This window comes from Manis pentadactyla, chromosome 5 (genome assembly GCF_030020395.1).
Source record: "Manis pentadactyla isolate mManPen7 chromosome 5, mManPen7.hap1, whole genome shotgun sequence".
NCBI lineage: Eukaryota > Metazoa > Chordata > Mammalia > Pholidota > Manidae > Manis > Manis pentadactyla.
Window position 1 is genome coordinate 153,064,998 of NC_080023.1, and position 20,650 is coordinate 153,085,647.

At 46.0% G+C, this 20,650-nt stretch overlaps 2 protein-coding genes across 2 annotated transcripts in view; one reads left to right on the forward strand and one right to left on the reverse strand.

Annotated features, from left to right (window-relative positions):
* The window catches only part of TTLL9 (tubulin tyrosine ligase like 9), a 49,701-nt gene extending 38,650 nt beyond the window's left edge, over positions 1 to 11,051 (forward strand). Inside the window, exon 15 of the mRNA XM_036924741.2 lies at positions 10,611 to 11,051. Within this exon, the coding sequence (XP_036780636.1) occupies positions 10,611 to 10,687 (77 nt within the window). The 3' untranslated portion in view covers positions 10,688 to 11,051. The remainder of the gene's footprint in view (positions 1 to 10,610) is intronic.
* A 1,702-nt stretch (positions 11,052 to 12,753) lies between these two features.
* PDRG1 (p53 and DNA damage regulated 1) lies at positions 12,754 to 19,118 on the reverse strand. The gene is made up of 5 exons (XM_036924745.2): positions 18,927 to 19,118; positions 17,311 to 17,386; positions 16,217 to 16,288; positions 14,208 to 14,288; positions 12,754 to 13,674 (listed from the first exon to the last, which is right to left on the reverse strand). Exons 1-5 carry the CDS (start codon positions 19,011 to 19,013, stop codon positions 13,592 to 13,594), a joined length of 399 nt encoding a protein of 132 aa, XP_036780640.1. The 5' UTR covers positions 19,014 to 19,118; the 3' UTR covers positions 12,754 to 13,591.
* Between the last annotated feature and the right edge of the window lie 1,532 nt (positions 19,119 to 20,650).

Consider the following 20,650-nt stretch of genomic DNA (forward strand, 5'->3'; position numbering starts at 1 on the left):
TTGAGCCACAAGAAGTCTTGGGGTAGGCTGTACAGGGCTGATACAATGGCTGTGAAATGCCCCCAAGGATTCAGCTCTTACCTCTTTGTGCTTTGCCCCTCTTGGCAGGTTGCTAATGGTTCTTGCCTCATAGTTGCAAGATGGCTGCTCCAATTCCAGACACTGTGTCCTTGTCCCAGGCAGGAAGAGGCAAGAAGGCCCAAGGACCAAAGCCTTTCCTTAGACTTTGACTGTTTGTTCCAAAGGGAAGCCCTCCCAGGGATCTCTGCTGCCATCTCATTGGCCAGAACCAGGTCACCTAGCCACACCAGCTGCAAGGAAGCCTGGGAATGTCAAGTAGTTTGCTTGAGAAAGGAAAAGAAGAGGGGGTTTTGTGAATGGCTTTTCCACAGCAGATTGTCTAGTGTCTCTACATTGCTTGTTGGAGGATGACCACACAGTGCTCTCAAGCTTTGATGTGCATACAGTCACCTGGAAATCTTGTTAAAATGCAGATTATGAGTCAGTAGGTCTGGGGTGGGGCCTAAGGTTCTGCATTTCTAACAAGCTCTCAGGTGATGCTCTATTAGTTAATTACTGCTGTTTAACAAACCCTCCCCAAATCTAGGGGCTTAAAACAACTACTCTCTTACTTGCTCATGATGTTTCATGTCTTGCCTGTGGTCACTCATAGGGCTGCAGGCACTGGCAGATTTACTGAGACATGATGGCCTAGAATAGCCTCATTCACACGTGTAGTGGTTGATACTGGCTGCAGCTGGGCCTCTTTTTCCAGGTGGTTTCTTGTCCTCCAGCTGTCCAGCCCTGGCTTCTTCACATACTATTTCAAAGCTCCGAGAGGGCAAGTGAAGACACAGTGAAGCCTCCTGAGGCCGAGGCTCAGGGGACCCACAGTGTCATTCTGCCACAATCCACTAGTCAAAGGTAGTCCAGCTAGGAGTCACAGGATGAGGAGATAGATTCCACCTCTTGATGGGAGGAGCAGCAAAGTCACCTTGCAGAGAAGTGTGCATATAGGAATGGAAGGAATTGTTGCAGCCATCTCCACTAACTATCCACCTCAGGTATTATGCTGCCTGTTCCTGAACTCAGTTTGAGTAGCAGAGATGCAGAAAAGTTGTTCTCCACCTTGACTGCATATTGGAATTAAATGGGAGCTTCAAAAGACACTGATGCTTGCTAAAGATCAACATACAGTTGAACTGGACATTAGCATTTTTTCAAGGTCCCAGATAATTCTAAAGCACAGCCTAGGTGGAAAGCCACTGCTTTAGAAGTCTCTAGAATAATTGCCATGTCTTCAGTCGAGCGTCTTGGTGACTGGTGGTGAATGTAGAAGGAATTGGTTGAGGTGGGAAGGGTATTGATGAATTAGGGATATGTTTTTTTTTTTTTTTAAATAATTATTTTTTATTGAAGGGTAGTTGACACACAGTATTACATTACATGAGTTTCAAGTGTACAACACAGTGGTAGAACATTTATATACATAATTCTAGGTTCCAGCTATCACCCTACCAGGCTGTTACAATATCTTGACTATATTCCTTATGCTATACATTACATCCCGGTTTTTATTTTACCATTGGAAGTCTGTCCTTTTTTTTTTTTTTTTTTTTTTTTTGTGAGGGCATCTCTCATATTTATTGATCAAATGGTTGTTAACGAAAATAAAATTCTGTATAGGGGAGTCAATGCTCAATGCACAATCATTAATCCACCCCAAGCCTAACCTTTGTCAGTCTCCAATCTTCTGAGGCACAACAAACAAGTTTTTACATGTAGAACAAATTCTTACATAATGAATAAGTTACATAGTGAACAGTACAAGGGCAGTCATCACAGAAACTTTCGGTTTTGCTCATGCATTATGAACTCTAAACAGTCAGTTCAAATATGAATACTCATTTGGTTTTTATACTTGATTTATATGTGGATACCACATTTCTCTCTTTATTATTATTATTTTTAATAAAATGCTGAAGTGGTAGGTAGATACAAGATAAAGGTAGAAAACATAGTTTAGTGTTGTAAGAGAGCACATGTAGATGATCAGGTGTGTGCCTGTAGACTACGTGTTAATCCAAGCTAGACCAGGGCAATAAAACATCCACGTATGCAGAACACTTCTCTCAGAACGGGGGGGTGAGGTTCTAAGCCTCACCTCTGTTGATCCCCAATTTCTCACCTGATGGCCCCCCTGCGACTGTGCCTGTCTTAGGTTGTTCCTCCCTTGAGGAATCTTACCCGTCTCTGGCTAACCAGTCATCTTCCGGGGCGATACAGGGAAATGTGAAGTTGGTAAGTGAGAGAGAAGCCTTATTGTTTGAAAAAGTTAGCTTTTTACTTCTTTGCATATTTATGCCCTGTGGCTTCTATGCCCAGCATTTGTCTTGAGGTATCTTTACCACTTGGAAGAATTATGATACTCGGTAAATTTGATATGAGGCACGAATTCTATTTAAGGGTTGTAATTAGGAAGGAAGAAGAAAAGCTATAGAAGTAGCAGGTGGAAGAAAACATGGGAAGATTGATTATTTCTTTGATATATCTTCTTGTAGAGTAACTTCAGCATGTACAGGTTTTAAGCTACTACTTAAATTGCACACACACATTAACATAATAGGAGTATAGTTACATAACCAAAGCATATCTGTAATTACCATCCATCTGCAGTGAAACCAAGAAAACCAGTTAGGCACCTTAGGCATTTGTGAAAACTTATCTATGATATGGTGGATATTGTCCAACTGAACTTGAACAGTCTGAGAGAAATCAGACAAATTAAAACAACCCATTCCTGGGGACTGTTCACATGCCATATGTTCTTTTAACAGTAAATAGTTTGTAGTTGTAAGACTTTGGAGCGCTACAATTTGCACTTCTCCAAATTCTTGGTTGAGTTCCAACAGTATAGATCCAGTCCAATTTTGTTGTTTTACTGTATGCACAGGCCAGCTTAGATATCTCCTTCCTCATTCCCATGGCAAGTCCAGGAACTGGTGGGATGAGTGCATCTACAGCTGTAGCAGTGCGTGGATCTTTGTTGGGGTTTTTTGATGATCATCTTCTGGCATGAGTCTTCCAGAGAGTGCAGATGATGGAAGTTCTTATTCATATCGTATCTTAGTTCATTTTCGGGGTAGCCCAATTAGGCTTTGATCCTCTGTATAAACACAAACAGACCCTTTGCCTACACTTTTATATGCCCTTTATACCCTTGTGTAGAACTCGTTGGAGGTTACCACACAGGAACTGCCCTTTTTTTTTTTTTTCTATCACTAATCTACACTTACATGACGAATATTATGTTTACTAGTTTACTAGGCTCTCCCCTATAAACCCCTTTACAGTCACTGTCCATCAGCATAGCAAAATGTTGTAGAATCACTACTTGCCTTCTCTGTGTTGTACAGCACTCCCTTTTCTCCTACCCCCCCATGCATGCTGATCTTAATACCCCCCTACTTCTCCCCCCCTTATCCCTCCCTACCCACCCATCCTCCCCAGTCCCTTTCCCTTTGGTACCTGTTAGTCCATTCTTGAGTTCTGTGATTCTGCTGCTGTTTTGTTCCTTCAGTTTTTCCTTTGTTCTTATATTCCACAGATAAGTGAAATCATTTGGTATTTCTCTTTCTCCGCTTGGCTTGTTTCACTGACCATAATACCCTCCAGCTCCATCCATGTTGCTGCAAATGATTGGATTTGCCCTTTTCTTATGGCTGAGTAGTATTCCATTGTGTATATGTACCACATCTTCTTTATCCATTCATCTATTGATGGACATTTAGGTTGCTTCCAATTCTTGGCTATTGTAAATAGTGCTGCAATAAACATAGGGGTGCATCTGTCTTTCTCAAACTTGATTGCTGCGTTCTTAGGGTAAATTCCTAGGAGTGGAATTCCTGGGTCAAATGGTAAGTCTGTTTTGAGCATTTTGATGTACCTCCATACTGCTTTCCACAATGGTTGAACTAACTTACATTCCCACCAGCAGTGTAGGAGGGTTCCCCTTTCTCCACAGCCTCGCCAACATTTGTTGTTGTTTGTCTTTTGGATGGCAGCCATCCTTACTGGTGTGAGGTGATACCTCATTGTAGTTTTAATTTGCATTTCTCTGATAATTAGCGATGTGGAGCATCTTTTCATGTGTCTGTTGGCCATCTGTATTTCTTTTTTGGAGAACTGTCTCTTCAGTTCCTCTGCCCATTTTTTAATTGGGTTATTTGTTTTTTGTTTGTTGAGGCGTGAGAGCTCCTTATATATTCTGGACGTCAAGCCTTTATCGGATGTGTCATTTTCAAATATATTCTCCCATACTGTAGGGATCCTTCTTGTTCTATTGATGGTGTCTTTTGCTGTACAGAAGCTTTTCAGCTTAATATAGTCCCACTTACTCATTTTTGCTGTTGTTTTCCTTGCCCGGGGAGATATGTTCAAGAAGAGGTCACTCATGTTTATGTCTAAGAGGTTTGTGCCTATGTTTTCTTCCAAGAGTTTAATGGTTTCATGGCTTACATTCAGGTCTTTGATCCATTTTGAGTTTACTTTTGTATATGGGGTTAGACAATGGTCCAGTTTCATTCTCCTACATGTAGCTGTCCAGTTTTGCCAGCACCACCTGTTGAAGAGACTGTCATTTTGCCATTGTATGTCCATGGCTCCTTTATCAAATATTAATTGACCATATATGTCTGGGTTAATGTCTGGATTCTCTAGTCTGTTCCATTGGTCTGTGGCTCTGCTCTTGTGCCAGTACCAAATTGTCTTGATTACTATGGCTTTATAGTAGAGCTTGAAGTTGGGGAGTGAGATCCCCCCTACTTTATTCTTCTTTCTCAGGATTGCTTTGGCTATTCGGGGTCTTTGGTGTTTCCATATGAATTTTTGAATTATTTGTTCCAGTTCATTGAAGAATGTTGCTGGTAGTTTCATAGGGATTGCATCAAATCTGTATATTGCTTTGGGCAGGATGGCCATTTTAACGATATTAATTCTTCCTAGCCACGAGCATGGGATGAGTTTCCATTTGTTAGTGTCCCCTTTAATTTCTCTTAAGAGTGACTTGTAGTTTTCAGAGTATAAGTCTTTCACTTCTTTGGTTAGGTTTATTCCTAGGTATTTTATTTTTTTTGGTGCAATTGTGAATGGAGTTGTTTTCCTGATTTCTCTTTCTGTTGGTTCATTGTTAGTATATAGGAAAGCCACAGATTTCTGTGTGTTGATTTTGTATCCTGCAACTTTGCTGTATTCCGATATCAGTTCTAGTAGTTTTGGGGTGGAGTCTTTAGGGTTTTTTATGTACAGTATCATGTCATCTGCAAATAGTGACAGTTTAACTTCTTCTTTACCAATCTGGATTCCTTGTATTTCTTTATTTTGTCTGATTGCCGTAGCTAGGACCTCCAGTACTATGTTGAATAACAGTGGGGAGAGTGGGCATCCCTGTCTAGTTCCCGATCTCAGCGGAAATGCTTTCAGCTTCTCGCTGTTCAATATAATGTTGGCTGTGGGTTTATCATAGATGGCCTTTATTATGTTGAGGTACTTGCCCTCTATTCCCATTTTGCTGAGAGTTTTTAACATGAATGGATGTTGAACTTTGTCAAATGCTTTTTCAGCATCTATGGAGATGATCATGTGGTTTTTGTCTTTCTTTTTGTTGATGTGGTGGATGATGTTGATGGACTTTCGAATGTTGTACCATCCTTGCATCCCTGGAATGAATCCCACTTGGTCATGGTGTATGATCCTTTTGATGTATTTTTGAATTCGGTTTGCTAATATTTTGTTGAGTATTTTTGCATCTACGTTCATCAGGGATATTGGTCTGTAGTTTTCTTTTTTGGTGGGGTCTTTGCCTGGTTTTGGTATTAGGGTGATGTTAGCTTCATAGAATGAGTTTGGGAGTATCCCCTCCTCCTCTATTTTTTGGAAAACTTTAAGGAGAATGGGTATTATGTCTTCCCTGTATGTCTGATAAAATTCCGAGGTAAATCCATCTGGCCCGGGGGTTTTGTTCTTTGGTAGTTTTTTGATTACCTCTTCAATTTCGTTGCTGGTAATTGGTCTGTTTAGATTTTCTGTTTCTTCCTGGGTCAATCTTGGAAGGTTATATTTTTCTAGGAAGTTGTCCATTTCTCCTAGGTTTCCCAGCTTGTTAGCATATAGGTTTTCATAGTATTCTCCAATAATTCTTTGCATTTCCGTGGGGTCCGTCGTGATTTTTCCTTTCTCGTTTCTGATACTGTTGATTTGTGTTGACTCTCTTTTCTTCTTAATAAGTCTGGCTAGAGGCTTATCTATTTTGTTTATTTTCTCGAAGAACCAGCTCTTGGTTTCATTGATTTTTGCTATTGTTTTATTCTTCTCAATTTTATTTATTTCTTCTCTGATCTTTATTATGTCCCTCCTTCTGCTGACCTTAGGCCTCATCTGTTCTTCTTTTTCCAATTTCGATAATTGTGACATTAGACCATTCATTTGGGATTGCTCTTCCTTTTTTAAATATGCTTGGATTGCTATATACTTTCCTCTTAAGACTGCTTTTGCTGTGTCCCACAGAAGTTGGGGCTTAGTGTTGTTGTTGTCATTTGTTTCCATATATTGCTGGATCTCCATTTTGATTTGGTCATTGATCCATTGATTATTTAGGAGCGTGTTGTTAAGCCTCCATGTGTTCGTGAGCCTCTTTGCTTTCTTTGTACAGTTTATTTCTAGTTTTATGCCTTTGTGGTCTGAAAAGTTGGTTGGTAGGATTTCAATCTTTTGGAATTTTCTGAGGCTCTTTTTGTGGCCTAGTATGTGGTCTATTCTGGAGAATGTTCCATGTGCACTTGAGAAGAATGTATATCCCGCTGCTTTTGGATGTAGAGTTCTATAGATGTCTATTAGGTCCATCTGCTCTACTGTGTTGTTCAGTGCTTCCGTGTCCTTACTTATTTTCTGCCCAGTGGATCTATCCTTTGGGGTGAGTGGTGTGTTGAAGTCTCCTAGAATGAATGCATTGCAGTCTATATCCCCCTTTAGTTCTGTTAGTATTTGTTTCACATATGCTGGTCCTCCTGTGTTGGGTGCATATATATTTAGAATGGTTATATCCTCTTGTTTGACTGAGCCCTTTATCATTATGTAGTGTCCTTCTTTATCTCTTGTTACTTTCTTTGTTTTGAAGTCTATTTTGTCTGATATTAGTACTGCAACCCCTGCTTTCTTCTCACTGTTGTTTGCTTGAAATATGTTTTTCCATCCCTTGACTTTTAGTCTGTACATGTCTTTGGGTTTGAGGTGAGTTTCTTGTAAGCAGCATATAGATGGGTCTTGCTTTTTTATCCATTCTGTTACTCTGTGTCTTTTGATTGGTGCATTCAACCCATTAACATTTAGGGTGACTATTGAAAGATATGTACTTATTGCCATTGCAGGCTTTAAATTCGTGGTTACCAAAGGTTCAAGGTTAGCCTCTTTAGTATCTTACTGCCTAACTTAGCTCGCTTATTGAGCTGTTATATACACTGTCTGGAGATTCTTTTCTTCTCTCCCTTCTTGTTCCTCCTCCTCGATTCTTCATATGTTGGGTGTTTTGTGCTGTGCTCCTTCTAGGAGTGCTCCCATCTAGAGCAGTCCCTGTAAGATGTTCTGTAGAGGTGGTTTGTGGAAAGCAAATTCCCTCAGCTTTTGTTTGTCTGGGAATTGTTTAATCCCACCATCATATTTGAATGATAGTCGTGCTGGATACAGTATCCTTGGTTCAAGGCCCTTCTGTTTCATTGTATTAAATATATCATGCCATTCTCTTCTGGCCTGTAGGGTTTCTGTTGAGAAATCTGACGTTAGCCTGATGGGTTTCCCTTTATAGGTGACCTTTTTCTCTCTAGCTGCCTTTAACACTCTTTCCTTGTCCTTGATCTTTGCCATTTTAATTATTATGTGTCTTGGTGTTGCCCTTCTTGGATCCTTTCTGTTGGGGGTTCTGTGTATTTCCGTGGTCTGTTTGATTACTTCCTCCCCCAGTGTGGGGAAGTTTTCAGCAATTATTTCTTCTAAGATACTTTCCATCTCTTTTCCTCTCTCTTCTTCTTCTGGGACCCCTATAATACGGATATTGTTCCTTTTAGATTGGTCACACAGTTCTCTTAATATTGTTTCATTCCTGGAGATCCTTTTGTCTCTCTCTATGTCAGCTTCTATGCGTTCCTGTTCTCTGATTTCAATTCCATCAATGGCCTCTTGCATTCTATCCATTCTGCTTATAAACCCTTCCAGAGTTTGTTTCATTTCTGCGATCTCCTTTCTGGCATCTGTGATCTCTTTCCGGACTTCATCCCATTTTTCTTGCGTATTTCTCTGCATCTCTGTCAGCATGTTTATGATTCTTATTTTGAATTCTTTGTCAGGAAGACTGGTTAGGTCTGTCTCCTTCTCTGGTGTTGTCTCTGTGATCTTTGTCTGCCTGTAGCTTTGCCTTTTCATGGTGATAGGAATAGTCTGCAGAACTGGGACGAGTGACGGCTGGAAGGACTTCCTTTCTTGTTGGTTTGTGGCCCTCCTCTCCTGGGAGAACAGCGGCCTCTAGTGGCTTGTGCTGCGCAGCTGCGCGCAGACAGGGTTTCTGCTTCCTGCCCGGCTGCTAGGGAGTTAATCTCCGCTGTTGCTGTGGGCGTGGCCTGGCTCGGGCAGCTGCTCCAAAATGGTGGAGTCGCGTTGGAGCAGGAGCTGCTGGGAGGCTATTTATCTCCGTAAGGGGCCTCCCTGCTCCCTGCAGCCCAGGGGTTAGGGTGCCCAGAGATCCCGGATTCCCTACCTCTGGATTAAGTGACCCGCCCTGCCCCTTTAAGACTTCCAAAAAGCACCCGCCAAAACAAAACAACGCCCACCAAAAAAAAAGAAAAAAAAAATTTTTTTAATTAAAAAAAAAAAAAAAGTTTTTAATTAAAAAAAGAAAAGTGGTCATTCGTTTTTCTTTATTCTCCGGTGCCAGCCTCAGGCCTCTGCTCACCGGTCTTTCTGCCCTGTTTCCCTAGTATTGGGGTCCCTATCCCTTTAAAACTCCCAAAAAGCGCTCGCCAAAACAAAACAGCAAAAAAGCAAAAAAAAAAAATGGTCGCGCGCTTTTCTTATGCCCTCTGTCGCCCTGCCTCCAGTGCCTGCTCACTGTTCTTGCTGCCCTGTTTTCCCAGTATCGAGGGCCCTGCACTCTGGCCCGGATGGCTGGGGCTGGGTGTTCGGCAGCCCTGGGCTCCGTCTCCCTCCCGCTCTGCCTGCTCTTCTCCCGCCGGGAGCTGGGGGGAGGGGCGCTCGGCTCCCGCGGGGCCGGGGCTTGTATCTTACCCCCTTCGCGAGGCGCTGGGTTCTCTCAGGTGTGGATGTGGTCTGGATATTGTCCTGTGTCCTCTGATCTTTATTCTAGGAAGGGTTGTCTTTGTTATATTTTCATAGATATATGTTGTTTTGGGAGGAGATTTCCGCTGCTCTACTCACGCCGCCATCTTCCTTGGATCTCCGAATTAGGGATATGTTAAGGGATGTTCTGGTGAAAAGATCAGCAGATAACTCAGAGATAAGTCTAGAACTCCAAGAAAAGGTTTACACTGGACGCTAGGATTTGGGAATTATGAATGAGCCAATTACAGTTAAAGCTAGGGTTTCATGGAACTCATTTTGGAAAACCCTGGGGACACATATAGCAGGCTCTCAGTTCAGTGAAGCCCAGTGAGTGCATGGGAGGTGGGGACGGGACTTTGGGGAACTAAGAAAGATGACAGACACCTCTAGGTGAGTAGCTGTGGCCATGGGGATTCATTCATTCAACCAGTGTTTTCGAGTGTCATCAATGTTCCCCGGCACAGTATTAACTGACCACAAAATTGCCTCACAGGTCAGGTGTGAAAACAGACAGGAAGTGGGTTAACACTGGGAAGTGGGTTTAACAGTGGGGGAATTTGCTGGGAGAGGATGTCTCAGAAGCTTCTGTTGTTGGCCTCTCAGCATGAACTGCTTCCACGAGACACACTTCCATGGGAGGAGGGGTCATTTGTGGGGAAGATTGATCTCTTGATTATGCCTGGCACATGGGGTTGACTAAGGGAAGGAAGTTCACATCTAACCTGGTAGGTACCAGGCATTTGCTGGCTTTAAATGCACTTCCATTGAGGAAAGGCAGTGTGGGGCTGTGGTTAAGAGCTTGGCCTCTGGAGTTAAATAGCCTAAGTTCAAGTCTCAGTTCTGCTACTTACTGTGTGATTTCTTTCCTATATGTCATCCCTGTGAACGTTCAAAAAACTAATCCATATTCAGCACCTGAAGCAGTCCCTGACTTGAGAGGTAAACCCCCAGTAAATGTTGCTATTTTTGATGATCCTTAATGTTCACTCAATAAAGCAGGTGTCCTGGTTTACAGATGAGAAAACTGATGCTCAAACAGGTAAATGACCTGCTTGAGGGCTATGGCAGTTCAGGAGTGGAGTCCGATGCAAATTGGAGGCCATGCAAGTAGCATAGCTCCTGCTCTCCCCTCCTCCCACAGGTGACAGAAGCACAAGCCCCTCTACTCCCTGTGCTCCCCTCTGCCAAGGGCAGCCATCCCAGCCAACACTCCACCTCCCTTCTAGGCTGCGTCAATGACCGGAAAAAACAGCTGAGGCAGCTGTTCCATTCCCTGCAAAGCCAGAAGAAAGCTTCCATTTAATCCCCGGCCACCGCCTGGAGGAAAGTGACGGTGGAGGTGCCACGCTAGTCCTCTCTCCACTGTTTCCAGTGCAGCAGCACCTCAGAGTCCTCACCTGCCCCCCTCTGGCCTGGTGGCAGCTTTGCTGGCCCGGCACCACTGCTTGCTGCTTGTTCTGGGCCCCCGGGTGCCCCCACCCCACCCTGGGCATCTTTGCACCAGAAGAGAGCCAATCCCAGGACTGGGTGGGTTTTAACCTTGATGGATCGACTTGGTGATCAACCCCAGCGAACAAACACAGCAAGTTCTGCTACCCGAGCATGTCTAATAAATGAGCACAGGCCTCACTCGGAGTCACTGGCCCTGGGCCTAGTTCAGGGGATACTGTTGGCTGAAAGCCAAGTCCTCCTGGCTTTGGCCCTTTGGTATCTTCTAGGTCAGTGCTGGAAGGGTCCTTCAGGAGCAAGGGTTCAGGGGCTGGGGAACTCATCTTAAGCTGTGCTTGTGAAGCATGCAGTTATTTGATCTTGTGTTTATTGGGGGCCTGGGGAAGGGCTGAGGCCTAAGCACATCTTTCCTTCCTTCCAACACTCTTGACCTTGAATGTCAGGGGAACTCATGGCGCTTCCCTGACCATCTGAAAACCAGTGGGCCAGAGCATTCCCATTTCTCAGATGGACAAGGATCAGGAAGGCAAAACTGCTCAGCGATTGTCTCTGCAAAGGGGCACTTATTTAAGACAGCTCGGAGAGACAGGTGCCTGAGCCTTCTTGAGGTTGGTAGCTGAGCTTTTTAAACCAGAAAGCTTGCCTTGGCCTGGCAGGGAAGAAAACAGCTTAGGGAATTGAGTGCAGTAAAATTTCTGTATTTTCCACATTCCAATATTCCTAAGCCTCCTCCCGGTTTAAGAGGGATTGCAACAGAGTTGGGTGGTGGTGGGCTAATTGCTCCATGGGGGACGTACATGGACCCCAGGCAGCTCCCTCTACCACTCTCCCTCCTTCAAGACAGTTCTTCTGGCTGCAAATAGCAGAACCTGACTGCACAGGGAAGGGTTTTTTGGAAGGAAGATACTAGCAAATCCAAAAAGCGAACCAGCCAGCCTTCAGAAGAGTAGGCCACTCTGGGCCTCCTACCTCCAGAGTGCGGGGACTTCCCTCCATCCCCGTGACTAACAGGCCCCAACAGCCCCAGGCACACGTTCCACATTTCCAAGGCAAAGAATCGGACTGGTTCTTCTTTAGTCTAGCATCCACCCTGCCAGACAGGCAGGGGCAATGTTCAGACAGAGAAATTATAAGCCAGGCACACATCCCAGATGCATCTACAGGAATTAACACTCCCAACTCCCTATTTTTTTACATTTATATGTTAAAATATGCAATATTAACAGTGACACGTCCTTCTCTTCCACCCTTGTGCTTCAACCTGCAGTTTTTGTCTCAAGGGAACCTGCAGTATTTGCACACAAGTTATCACCTTATTAGATACCTGTTCTGCCCCTGCTTTTCTCATCTATTGTATTTTGGAGCTTGTTTCTAATCAGTGCTCAGAATTCCCTTATTTTTGATTATAGCTGTACAGTATTCCACCATCTGGAGCTATCAATTCCTTTAACAAGTCTACTGTGGACAGACATTTAGGTTCCAATTTCACCTCCCTACTTTAGGGCCATCATGGGGAAAATACACAGTAATTTCTACTTAAGAACTTAAAAGAGGATGCAAAATTGTAGGTCTGGACTGAATTTGGCTTATGTATTTTGTTGGTCAACACCCAAGTTTTCAAAAATTTTTCTGAATTAGAAATATTTAAGACAGAAGATAAATTAAATTTCTAGCTCTTTCTGAAATAAACATAAGATCTGGCCATAGCAGCCAGTGTTCCCATATAACTGTTGGCTGCTGCCAAGTGAATCAAGGGGAATGGGTGAGGTGTGCCCTCTCCGTCTTGCTATTTGTGTTGTGACTGACCCTGCTGTCACTTCAAGGCAGGAACCACTGCTCCTTCGCAGGCACTGTCCTAAAGGGAGAGGTGTACTCTCAGTTAAGGACCGAATGAAGTTAAGACTAGAAGTGGCTATTCACTCGTTTAAGAAACATTTATTAAGCCCACAATGAACACAGAAGACACCCTGGTGCCCTCACAGCACATTCACACTAGGGTCTGAGACCACCGCAGGAACTCTGAGTGTCACTAGCCCAGGCCCTGCTTTCCGAGGCGGTGAGGGGCATCCTTGATCCAAGTACCATGTTAAGAGACACCCCTCTCACACATCCTGGTGCGGGACTACAAGGCCTTGATGACTAAAGAGCAAGGGCAAGAGGTTGATGAAGCAGCACCCACCCTGGGCTCCGTCCTTGGGCCAAGCAGGAAAAAAGGGCCAAAGTGGGGGCAGTCAGGGGAAATGGTGCGTCTGCCCACAGATGTCTGTGGCAAGCCACAACCACCAAGATTCTGTCCTTTGTTCAGGAACCCCCTGTGAGCCTTCTGCTGTATTTCATTACACACACTGCTTGAAAATGCTTCCCTTCCTGAGAGGAATGCTGGAATGAAGCACCCACTCTTCCTTGCATAGGCCCATCTGAACAGCAGGCCCTTGTTAGAAGTGCCTGTGGCAGCCATTCTCACACCCCCGCAGACGTGATCCCCCGCCCACTAGGGCCTGCCAGGGCCTGTCAATGGGTCTTGTGTCCACCCAGCCCAGCAGACACTGGCAGGCTGAGGGCTCCCTCTTGTCGTCACAGAGCAGCCAGTCACTACAGACAAAGAGGCTTCGTACAGCGGCCATGTTCAGGTTCCTGATGCCTGTCCCCTTTTGTAGGACAGATCCTATCCTTTCAGATTTCAAGGCTGGGCAGTCTGGGTCCTCCAAGACCCCAGGGGGGATGCTGGTCTCATATCCCCCATCTTGGTGCTTGAGTTTCATCCTTTCAAGATGAGTTTGAGAGCTTTAAGCTCATCCTGGTTGAGGGGGTTCAGGTTAAAACCCTTCAGCTCTGGTTTGCCTATGGGGAAAAGACAATCCATCAGCAAGGCGGCCTCCTGTGGTCCAGCCTCCTGCTGACCCTGGACTCAGGCCCGGGAAAGGGGATTATACTGCATTTAGGCTGCCAAATACTTAGCCTTTGAGATCTTACGGGAAGGGCCTTACATTCTGCAGTGCACTGATGGAGGCACGTCGACACCTGCTGAGTCATCAAGAACCTGCGGTCATGACTCTGCAGCCCAGAAACCTCCAGACTTCTGCAAGACCTATGATCAGTCTAGAGTGGACAGGTTTACCTGGAAATTCAGCTCTGACCTGGACCACCTAACTGAGGCTTCAGTCAGAGCTATCCTGGGGCCTGGAAAAGAACTCATGAAAGGAATAAGAGCCCACAAACTTCCTTGTCCATTCCATTTCTGGGTGGCTACACAGCTTCAGTGCCACTCACATGCTGCCCAGGCTACAGGCCCCCTGGGAGGGCATTACCACCCCTCCCCTGCAAGGTGTGCATTGATAGTTCTCTCCCCTCTCCAGTTCCCCCCGGGCCAGTACCTTGGACCTCAAAGAGGCGGTTGACCTTCACTTTAAGTTGCTTCCGGAGTCTCTCTATTTCCTTATCCAGACGATCCTGATCTGAAAAAATGAAGTGGGCAAACAGAGGATGAGGTTATACTACAGACTGAACGACCCAAAGGGAATCAGACACCAGCCTCTCCCCAGCCTCCCTGAGAGCAAGGGCTTGTAGCATTTGGGAAGGAAAAGGGTACTTCAGAGAACAGTTGTGGAAAGAACTCAAGGCTAGAGAAGGACTGTGACCTGTTCAAGACTGCTGACTGAGCCCAAGAGAGGGCTGAACACACCAGTCCAGGCTCTCAATTCACTGACCTGTTTTCATTATGCAAAGTACCCTGGGCTGCTCAGTGGATGGGGATGGCAACATCAGGATTTTAGGCCACTCTCCCACCGTGAAATTATGGAAAATTCAAATGTAAGAACAAAATGAAGAATCTAGACCCAGTATGCCCTAAGACGGATAAAAAAGGAAAATGGGTGGCTAAGGAATTTTTCAAACCCAAGTGCATCAAGCCGAGGGTTTTTTAGAAAAACACAATTGTCGTAACGTGACCTAAACAATCAATGGGAGAGCCTAATGCTCAAGCTGAACCGACATAACCATAGAGAACAGAAAAGGTTCTACTATAAAGCACTGCACCGAACGCGAACTGCAGTATAAGTGGAGGCACAGAGTTTGAAGATGCAACTGATCGATGTCACCCAACTCCACCTGCTCCATTTCCACATGCTCATAAGTGACATTCTGGCTAGCTTGTCCTCTCCACAGACTTTCATTCTTTCTGATGGGGAGAAGCCCTTTCTGGCCTGGGCAATAGTTCTAATTCTCACTGTAAATGAGCAACCCCAGTCTCTCATGAGCTTGTGTAACTTGTGCTGATCCCTGGGAACCAAGGATGATGATGTCCCAGAACCCCTCTAGGGTTTCAGTGGACCGAGAAAGCTGAGGACCAGATCCTGAACCCAGGCACGCGAACCCCTCTGAAAGCTTCGCCTGAGTGGCCTCCAGCCCACCAAACAAGAGCAATGACAACTCACAGTTTTATAACCATATTAATGCATATTTTTCAGCAGAAAAGCTAGAAACTTCTCCTCCAAACTGATATGGTTTCCTTTGCTAGAGTTTTTCTTTCAACAGAATTAGACCCATCTTCAGGAACTAAGGCAACCTTGCTGGTGGTTCTCTCAGCCTGTCCATTTTCAAGAGTAGAAAAGAGGAAATATGCATAAGCTGCCCCTTTCCCAGCCAAGGACCTGGCCTTTTGCCTTTATGATGCTCCTCCAAAGAGCTCCAGGATGGTGGCTGTGAAGATATGAGTAACGCAGGTGGAGTGCCCAGGTTGTGGCAGACCCTGGAGGTTCATTCTCCCCAAACCTCCATTTTCAACCCAGTCTCTACTGCAGGGTATGTGAAAAAGAAAAGCTCACTCTGCCAGGCTCTCTTACAGTTCTGGGTAGCCATGCAACTTAGTTTTGGCAAATGAGATGTCAGAGACCCAAGGAGGACAAGCCTTATTTCCAAAAGAGAAGGCAAGGCCTTATGTGGAGAACGCCTGTTACCTTTCCTCGGCCTGGCACGTGGCCAACAGGCCTGCCATGGCGACACAAGCACCAGGAGAACATGCTGAGGTGACACTGCTGAGCAGTAGCACCCTTGCTGGACTGCCCACCTCTGGGCAATCCTCTGAGAAAACCAGAGTCCTCTATTTCCTTAAGCCTCACTTTTCTGAGTTTTCTGTTACTGCAGTCCAACTCACTGATAAACAAGAACTATGCTAAGCACAGGTACTGTTTTTATCTCAACATTGAAACAACTGTGCTATGTACATGAGGAAAAAACTCACAGTGGCAGAGCATGGATTAGAACCCACACCAGTGTGAACCCTTTGACACAGCCACGTCTCATCAAGCTGCCCAAAGTGTGACTGTCAGTTTTGGGTTAAGACCAAGGCAGGTGGGGGACCTGGCCCATCCCTAGGGGGACTTACCTTTCTCAATCATTTCCTTCGTTTGCGGGTGCGGCATCTTGATAAACATGTTCCCAAAGCAAACCATCACATCTGAAATGGCAAATGGTCATTCCTTCAACAAATATTTGTGAGCACCAACTATCTGCCAGGAATTGTTTGAGAGGCTGAGAACATAGCAGAAGATGATCGAGTTCCTGCCTCTGTGGAGCTGACATGAGAGTGAAGAGGGAATAAACAAGCAAAGAGATGATGTGTCAGACCCTGACAAGTCTAAGTGCTGTAGAGGAAAATAAGGCAGGATAAGAGGGATGGGGAACAGCAGAGCAGGGCAGGGACCTGTACTTGCTCCAGGTGGTCTGAGAGGGCCTCACTGATTCCGTGACACTTGGGCAGAGACTAAAGGACCTGAGCGAGTGATCCCTGCAGACCTCTGGGGACAGGGAGGCACAGGCAGAGGCAACAGGAACAGCAAAGATCAGTGATTTGTGGGGTATTAGGAACAGTAAGGAGAACAGTGTAGATGGAGTTGATGAGTGAGGGGGGAGATGATGTTGGAGAGTTCAGGGTTTCTGGATTACATGGGGTCTTGCAGGATTCTGAAGTTTACTCTGATGAGATGAGAAGCAACTGGAAGGTTTTAGGCTTTCTGATGCACTTTAAACCCTCAGCCCCCAAGGCCTTTCTTTTATGGTCTGACCTCTGCCCATCTCTTCAGCCTCATTACATGCCCCTCCCCACTTGTTTACTCTGTCACAGCGACACGGCCTCATATAAAGAGCCCCCACCTCTCTAATACCTACCCCACAACCAATTCCTTCAGCTTTCTCAGAATTTTCGATTATATATTTACATTGTCGTATCTACAGAGCACAAGGACAGGAACCACATTATTTTCAGACACACCCAGCACTTTCCAAGTTCCTTCATCAACGAGCTAGCAGCTAATGGCCTGTCATGGAAGTGAGCAGCTAAAGCTCTGAGCAACGGTCTGTCAGACCTGCAATATTTTCTCCCCCACCTCGGGCTGTGTCACTTACCTGTGGCCTCCTGCCTGGTCTCAGAAGGAAAACTGCACAGGCCTGCAGGGCTGCGGTGACAAAATCCTGACTTACCAGAGAGGCTGAGATCCTTCTGCAGGGCCCTCAGGCCCTCCCGGTTCTGATTCCTTTTGGCGTCCAGGTCCACAATCTGAAAAGCACAAGGGCAAGAAAGAACTCAGCTACCTTCAAACCGACCAGGGGCTGTTAAAACCTAACAGAGACAACAGGCATCATTCCTAAGTTAGTTCCAACATCCTGCCTAAAACAGAGTGATGTATGAATGTACCTCTTCCCCTACTCAGCTTCCAGGTCCTTAAAGATAACTCTTTGTGAGGTGTTTTCCCCGCAGAGAAGGTACTGGGAAAATGCTCACTAAACAATTTGTTATCATCCACTGGACTGCTAGTTATCAAGCTTTTAGGCATTTCAGAATCACCAACGGAGTGGAAACCTCTCCCTGGACAAGCTCCTCCAGCTTGTAAGAAATACTGACCTAGTATTGTAAGAAACCCAATAATACTAGCAGGGATGGGGCCACTGAGAAGGTGGTAACAACGCAATAGCTACTAAGGAAGTAAGGAGGCAGTAGAGCATACTGCCTGTGAGCACTGGCTCTGGAGCCGGAATACCCAGGTTTGAATCCTGCTGCCCATGTGAACTGTGTGATTTCATCTTCATCTTTACCCCTCTGCAAAATGGAGATACACACTGTACCTACCTCATAGGTTACTGAGGCAGGAACTAAATGCGTTAGCACAGTACATACTTGGCAAGCGTTAGCTGCTATTACCACTGTCACCCAGCATACTGCGATGCAGTGATTAATTTAATGGGCACCTCCCCAAGTCTTCCCCTTCTCTGTAAATACCTGAGCAATCATCCAATCTAACTAAAGCTGAGTGGTCATGAATCATTTTCAACTCCTCATACAACCTCAACTCTATGTGTAACAATCAGCAAGGACTTCTAATTGTAGGACATCTCCTAAATGTATTTCTGACCTGTCTGCTTTTCTCCATCACGTGATCCAAACCCGTTTCTCACCTGGACCTTGGCGATGGTCCCTCATAGGCCCCTCTGTCCCGCTATGTTCTGTGCTGGACACAGCAGCCAGAGGAATCCTTTTAAAACCTAAATCCAATGACATCATCCTGCCTCCCACCATGAACGCCCTTCAAACACCTAGCACTTAAAACAGAACCAGACTCAAGCTTCCTGGACAGGTCTACAAGGCCCTCGAGGACCAGGGCCCCACCTTTCTCCCGCGTCCCCACCCCTGCCCAACAACTGAGACCCCTTTCCCTCTTCTCCCTTCAGGATCTTGACCGGCTCAGCGCTTCCAAAGTCAATGGGATAAGGGTGGGAGAGAGGGGGCGGGGAAGAACTTCTTTTTGAAAAAGGTGTTGTGGCAAACCACCCAAAGCGGTAATGGGGCAGAGGAAGGATGGAGAGAGAAAATCCCTGACACGGGGCAGGCGCTCCCTTAATACATGCCGAATACACGCGCGGCGCTGGGTCAAGCGTTAACCCACCTCATCTCACAGCCACCCTGTATGTTATAACCCATAGCCCACCAGCCCATGCCAACTCGCGGCGAGCGTTGCTAGCTCCGCGCCCTTCACTGCAGCGCTCGCCAACAGGCCTCAGCCACCGAAGTCGGGCCCCAGGGCCGCAGACGGGCCTCCCACCTGCCGCTTGTCCGCCAGCACCTCCTCGGCGAGCTCCTCCACCTCCATCAGGTACCGCAGCACCCGCTCCGCCTCGGGTGACAGCATAGTGCCCCCCAAGTCCCACTCTGTGCTCCTACGACCAGATTCAAGCTCCGCTGCGGCGTGTGTGCGCGCACACGCAGCTCCGAGAGGGCTCCAGCGCACATGCGCAATTACAGGAAGAACGTGGCGCGCAGGCTCCAACGTACGCCCTTCAACCAGACGCGAGAGGCGGGGCCTAGCTGTGGGGAACGGGGCTGGAGCACCCCCTACAGGCCCAGAGAGAGCTGTCTGTCGCGCTGCCTCTTAACCCCTCCTTCGCCCCTTGTATTTCTTGAGCACCTACTATATGCCAAGATAGTATTTCTTGAGCACGTGCTATATGCCTGAGAATATAGCAGCGAACAAAACAAAGTCTCTGTCTTCGTGCAACTGTATCCTGGTGGGAAATACCAACAATTAATGACAAAACAAATAATTATATACGATGACAAGCAGTGATGAAGGCTTTAGAGAAAAACAAATCATTCATCTCCTGTTTGAGGAACACCGAGGAGGCCCATAAATCAGCATGACTTGTATGCCACTGACATCTTCAGTTTCTGTTCTGTAAGGTGAGAGTGAATAAAAATCCCCCTCAAAGTCTCTCCCCAGGACTAGAAGGAGACAGGAATTATTCTTAATTCAGTTTGACCATTAAGCCCCTGTCTTGGACCTAAAGTCCAGAGTAGTTCATCTAGACCCAAGGAAGGGGCTGGAAAACTATGGGCAGTGAGCAATGAAGTGCCAGGTCAGAAGAGTTTTTCTGTAAGTGCTGGAAAGCGAATCTGTGGGCAGTGGAATCTTGGAGGCAGCCAAAGAGAGGCAGGCAAGTGGAGAGTGGCTGCCCTTTAGAACCAGAGGGCTTCCTAAAGATCTTTGTGCCCAAATGCCTCATTGTACAGCTGGAAAAACCAAGGCTCAGAGAGCAGCAAGGACTTTAAAAAGTCCCCAGCAGACTTGATACTAGAATTGCAACCTCTTGCCTCCCTAAGTTCAGGTTTTATTCTCTTTTCCACCACTTGTAACCAAGTCCCTCCTTACCCTTGCCCTACTTGAATTTCACAAAAACCTTTGTACAATGGGTTATTGCTGTGCCATTTCACAGCTGTAGAGTGAGGCAGGAGAAGTGCAATGCCTGTTCACATAGCAAGTCAGAATCGAGCGTGTGTCTAGAAGCGTTCTGGCCTTTATACCATAGCCATCTCTGGACCCTGGAAGAAAACCCACGTTGCGGTCCCGGAAGTCCTAGTAGCACCTCCTCTTTGCCTGGCCTTTGGCTTCCTTCAACTGCCAGAGGCAGAGCTAATTTTCCCTGCCCCCACTCTCCCTGGGGAAGAAAGGAGATTCATTAAGGATTTCTCATTGAGGGTGAATTTGTTGCCAAACCCAGGATGTTTTGTGTAAACACCTTCTGGTTTAGAAATGCAGGCACAGGCCCTGTGAAAGAACAGGGAAAGGAGAAACAGGGTTCATCTGAGGCCTGAGCCCCAGGACCGGGTCTCCTCCACCTTTGGGCCCAAAGAAGGCTGGACCAGGCTGACCCCTGACCCCTGCAGATGGGCCTGGATGGGAAGGGTTAAAAGAGACTCCCAAATTGGGAGATTTTTGGCTGTAACTGGCCCCTAGAGAGCACCTCTGGCCACTGGAAGTTTGGGGAGAGA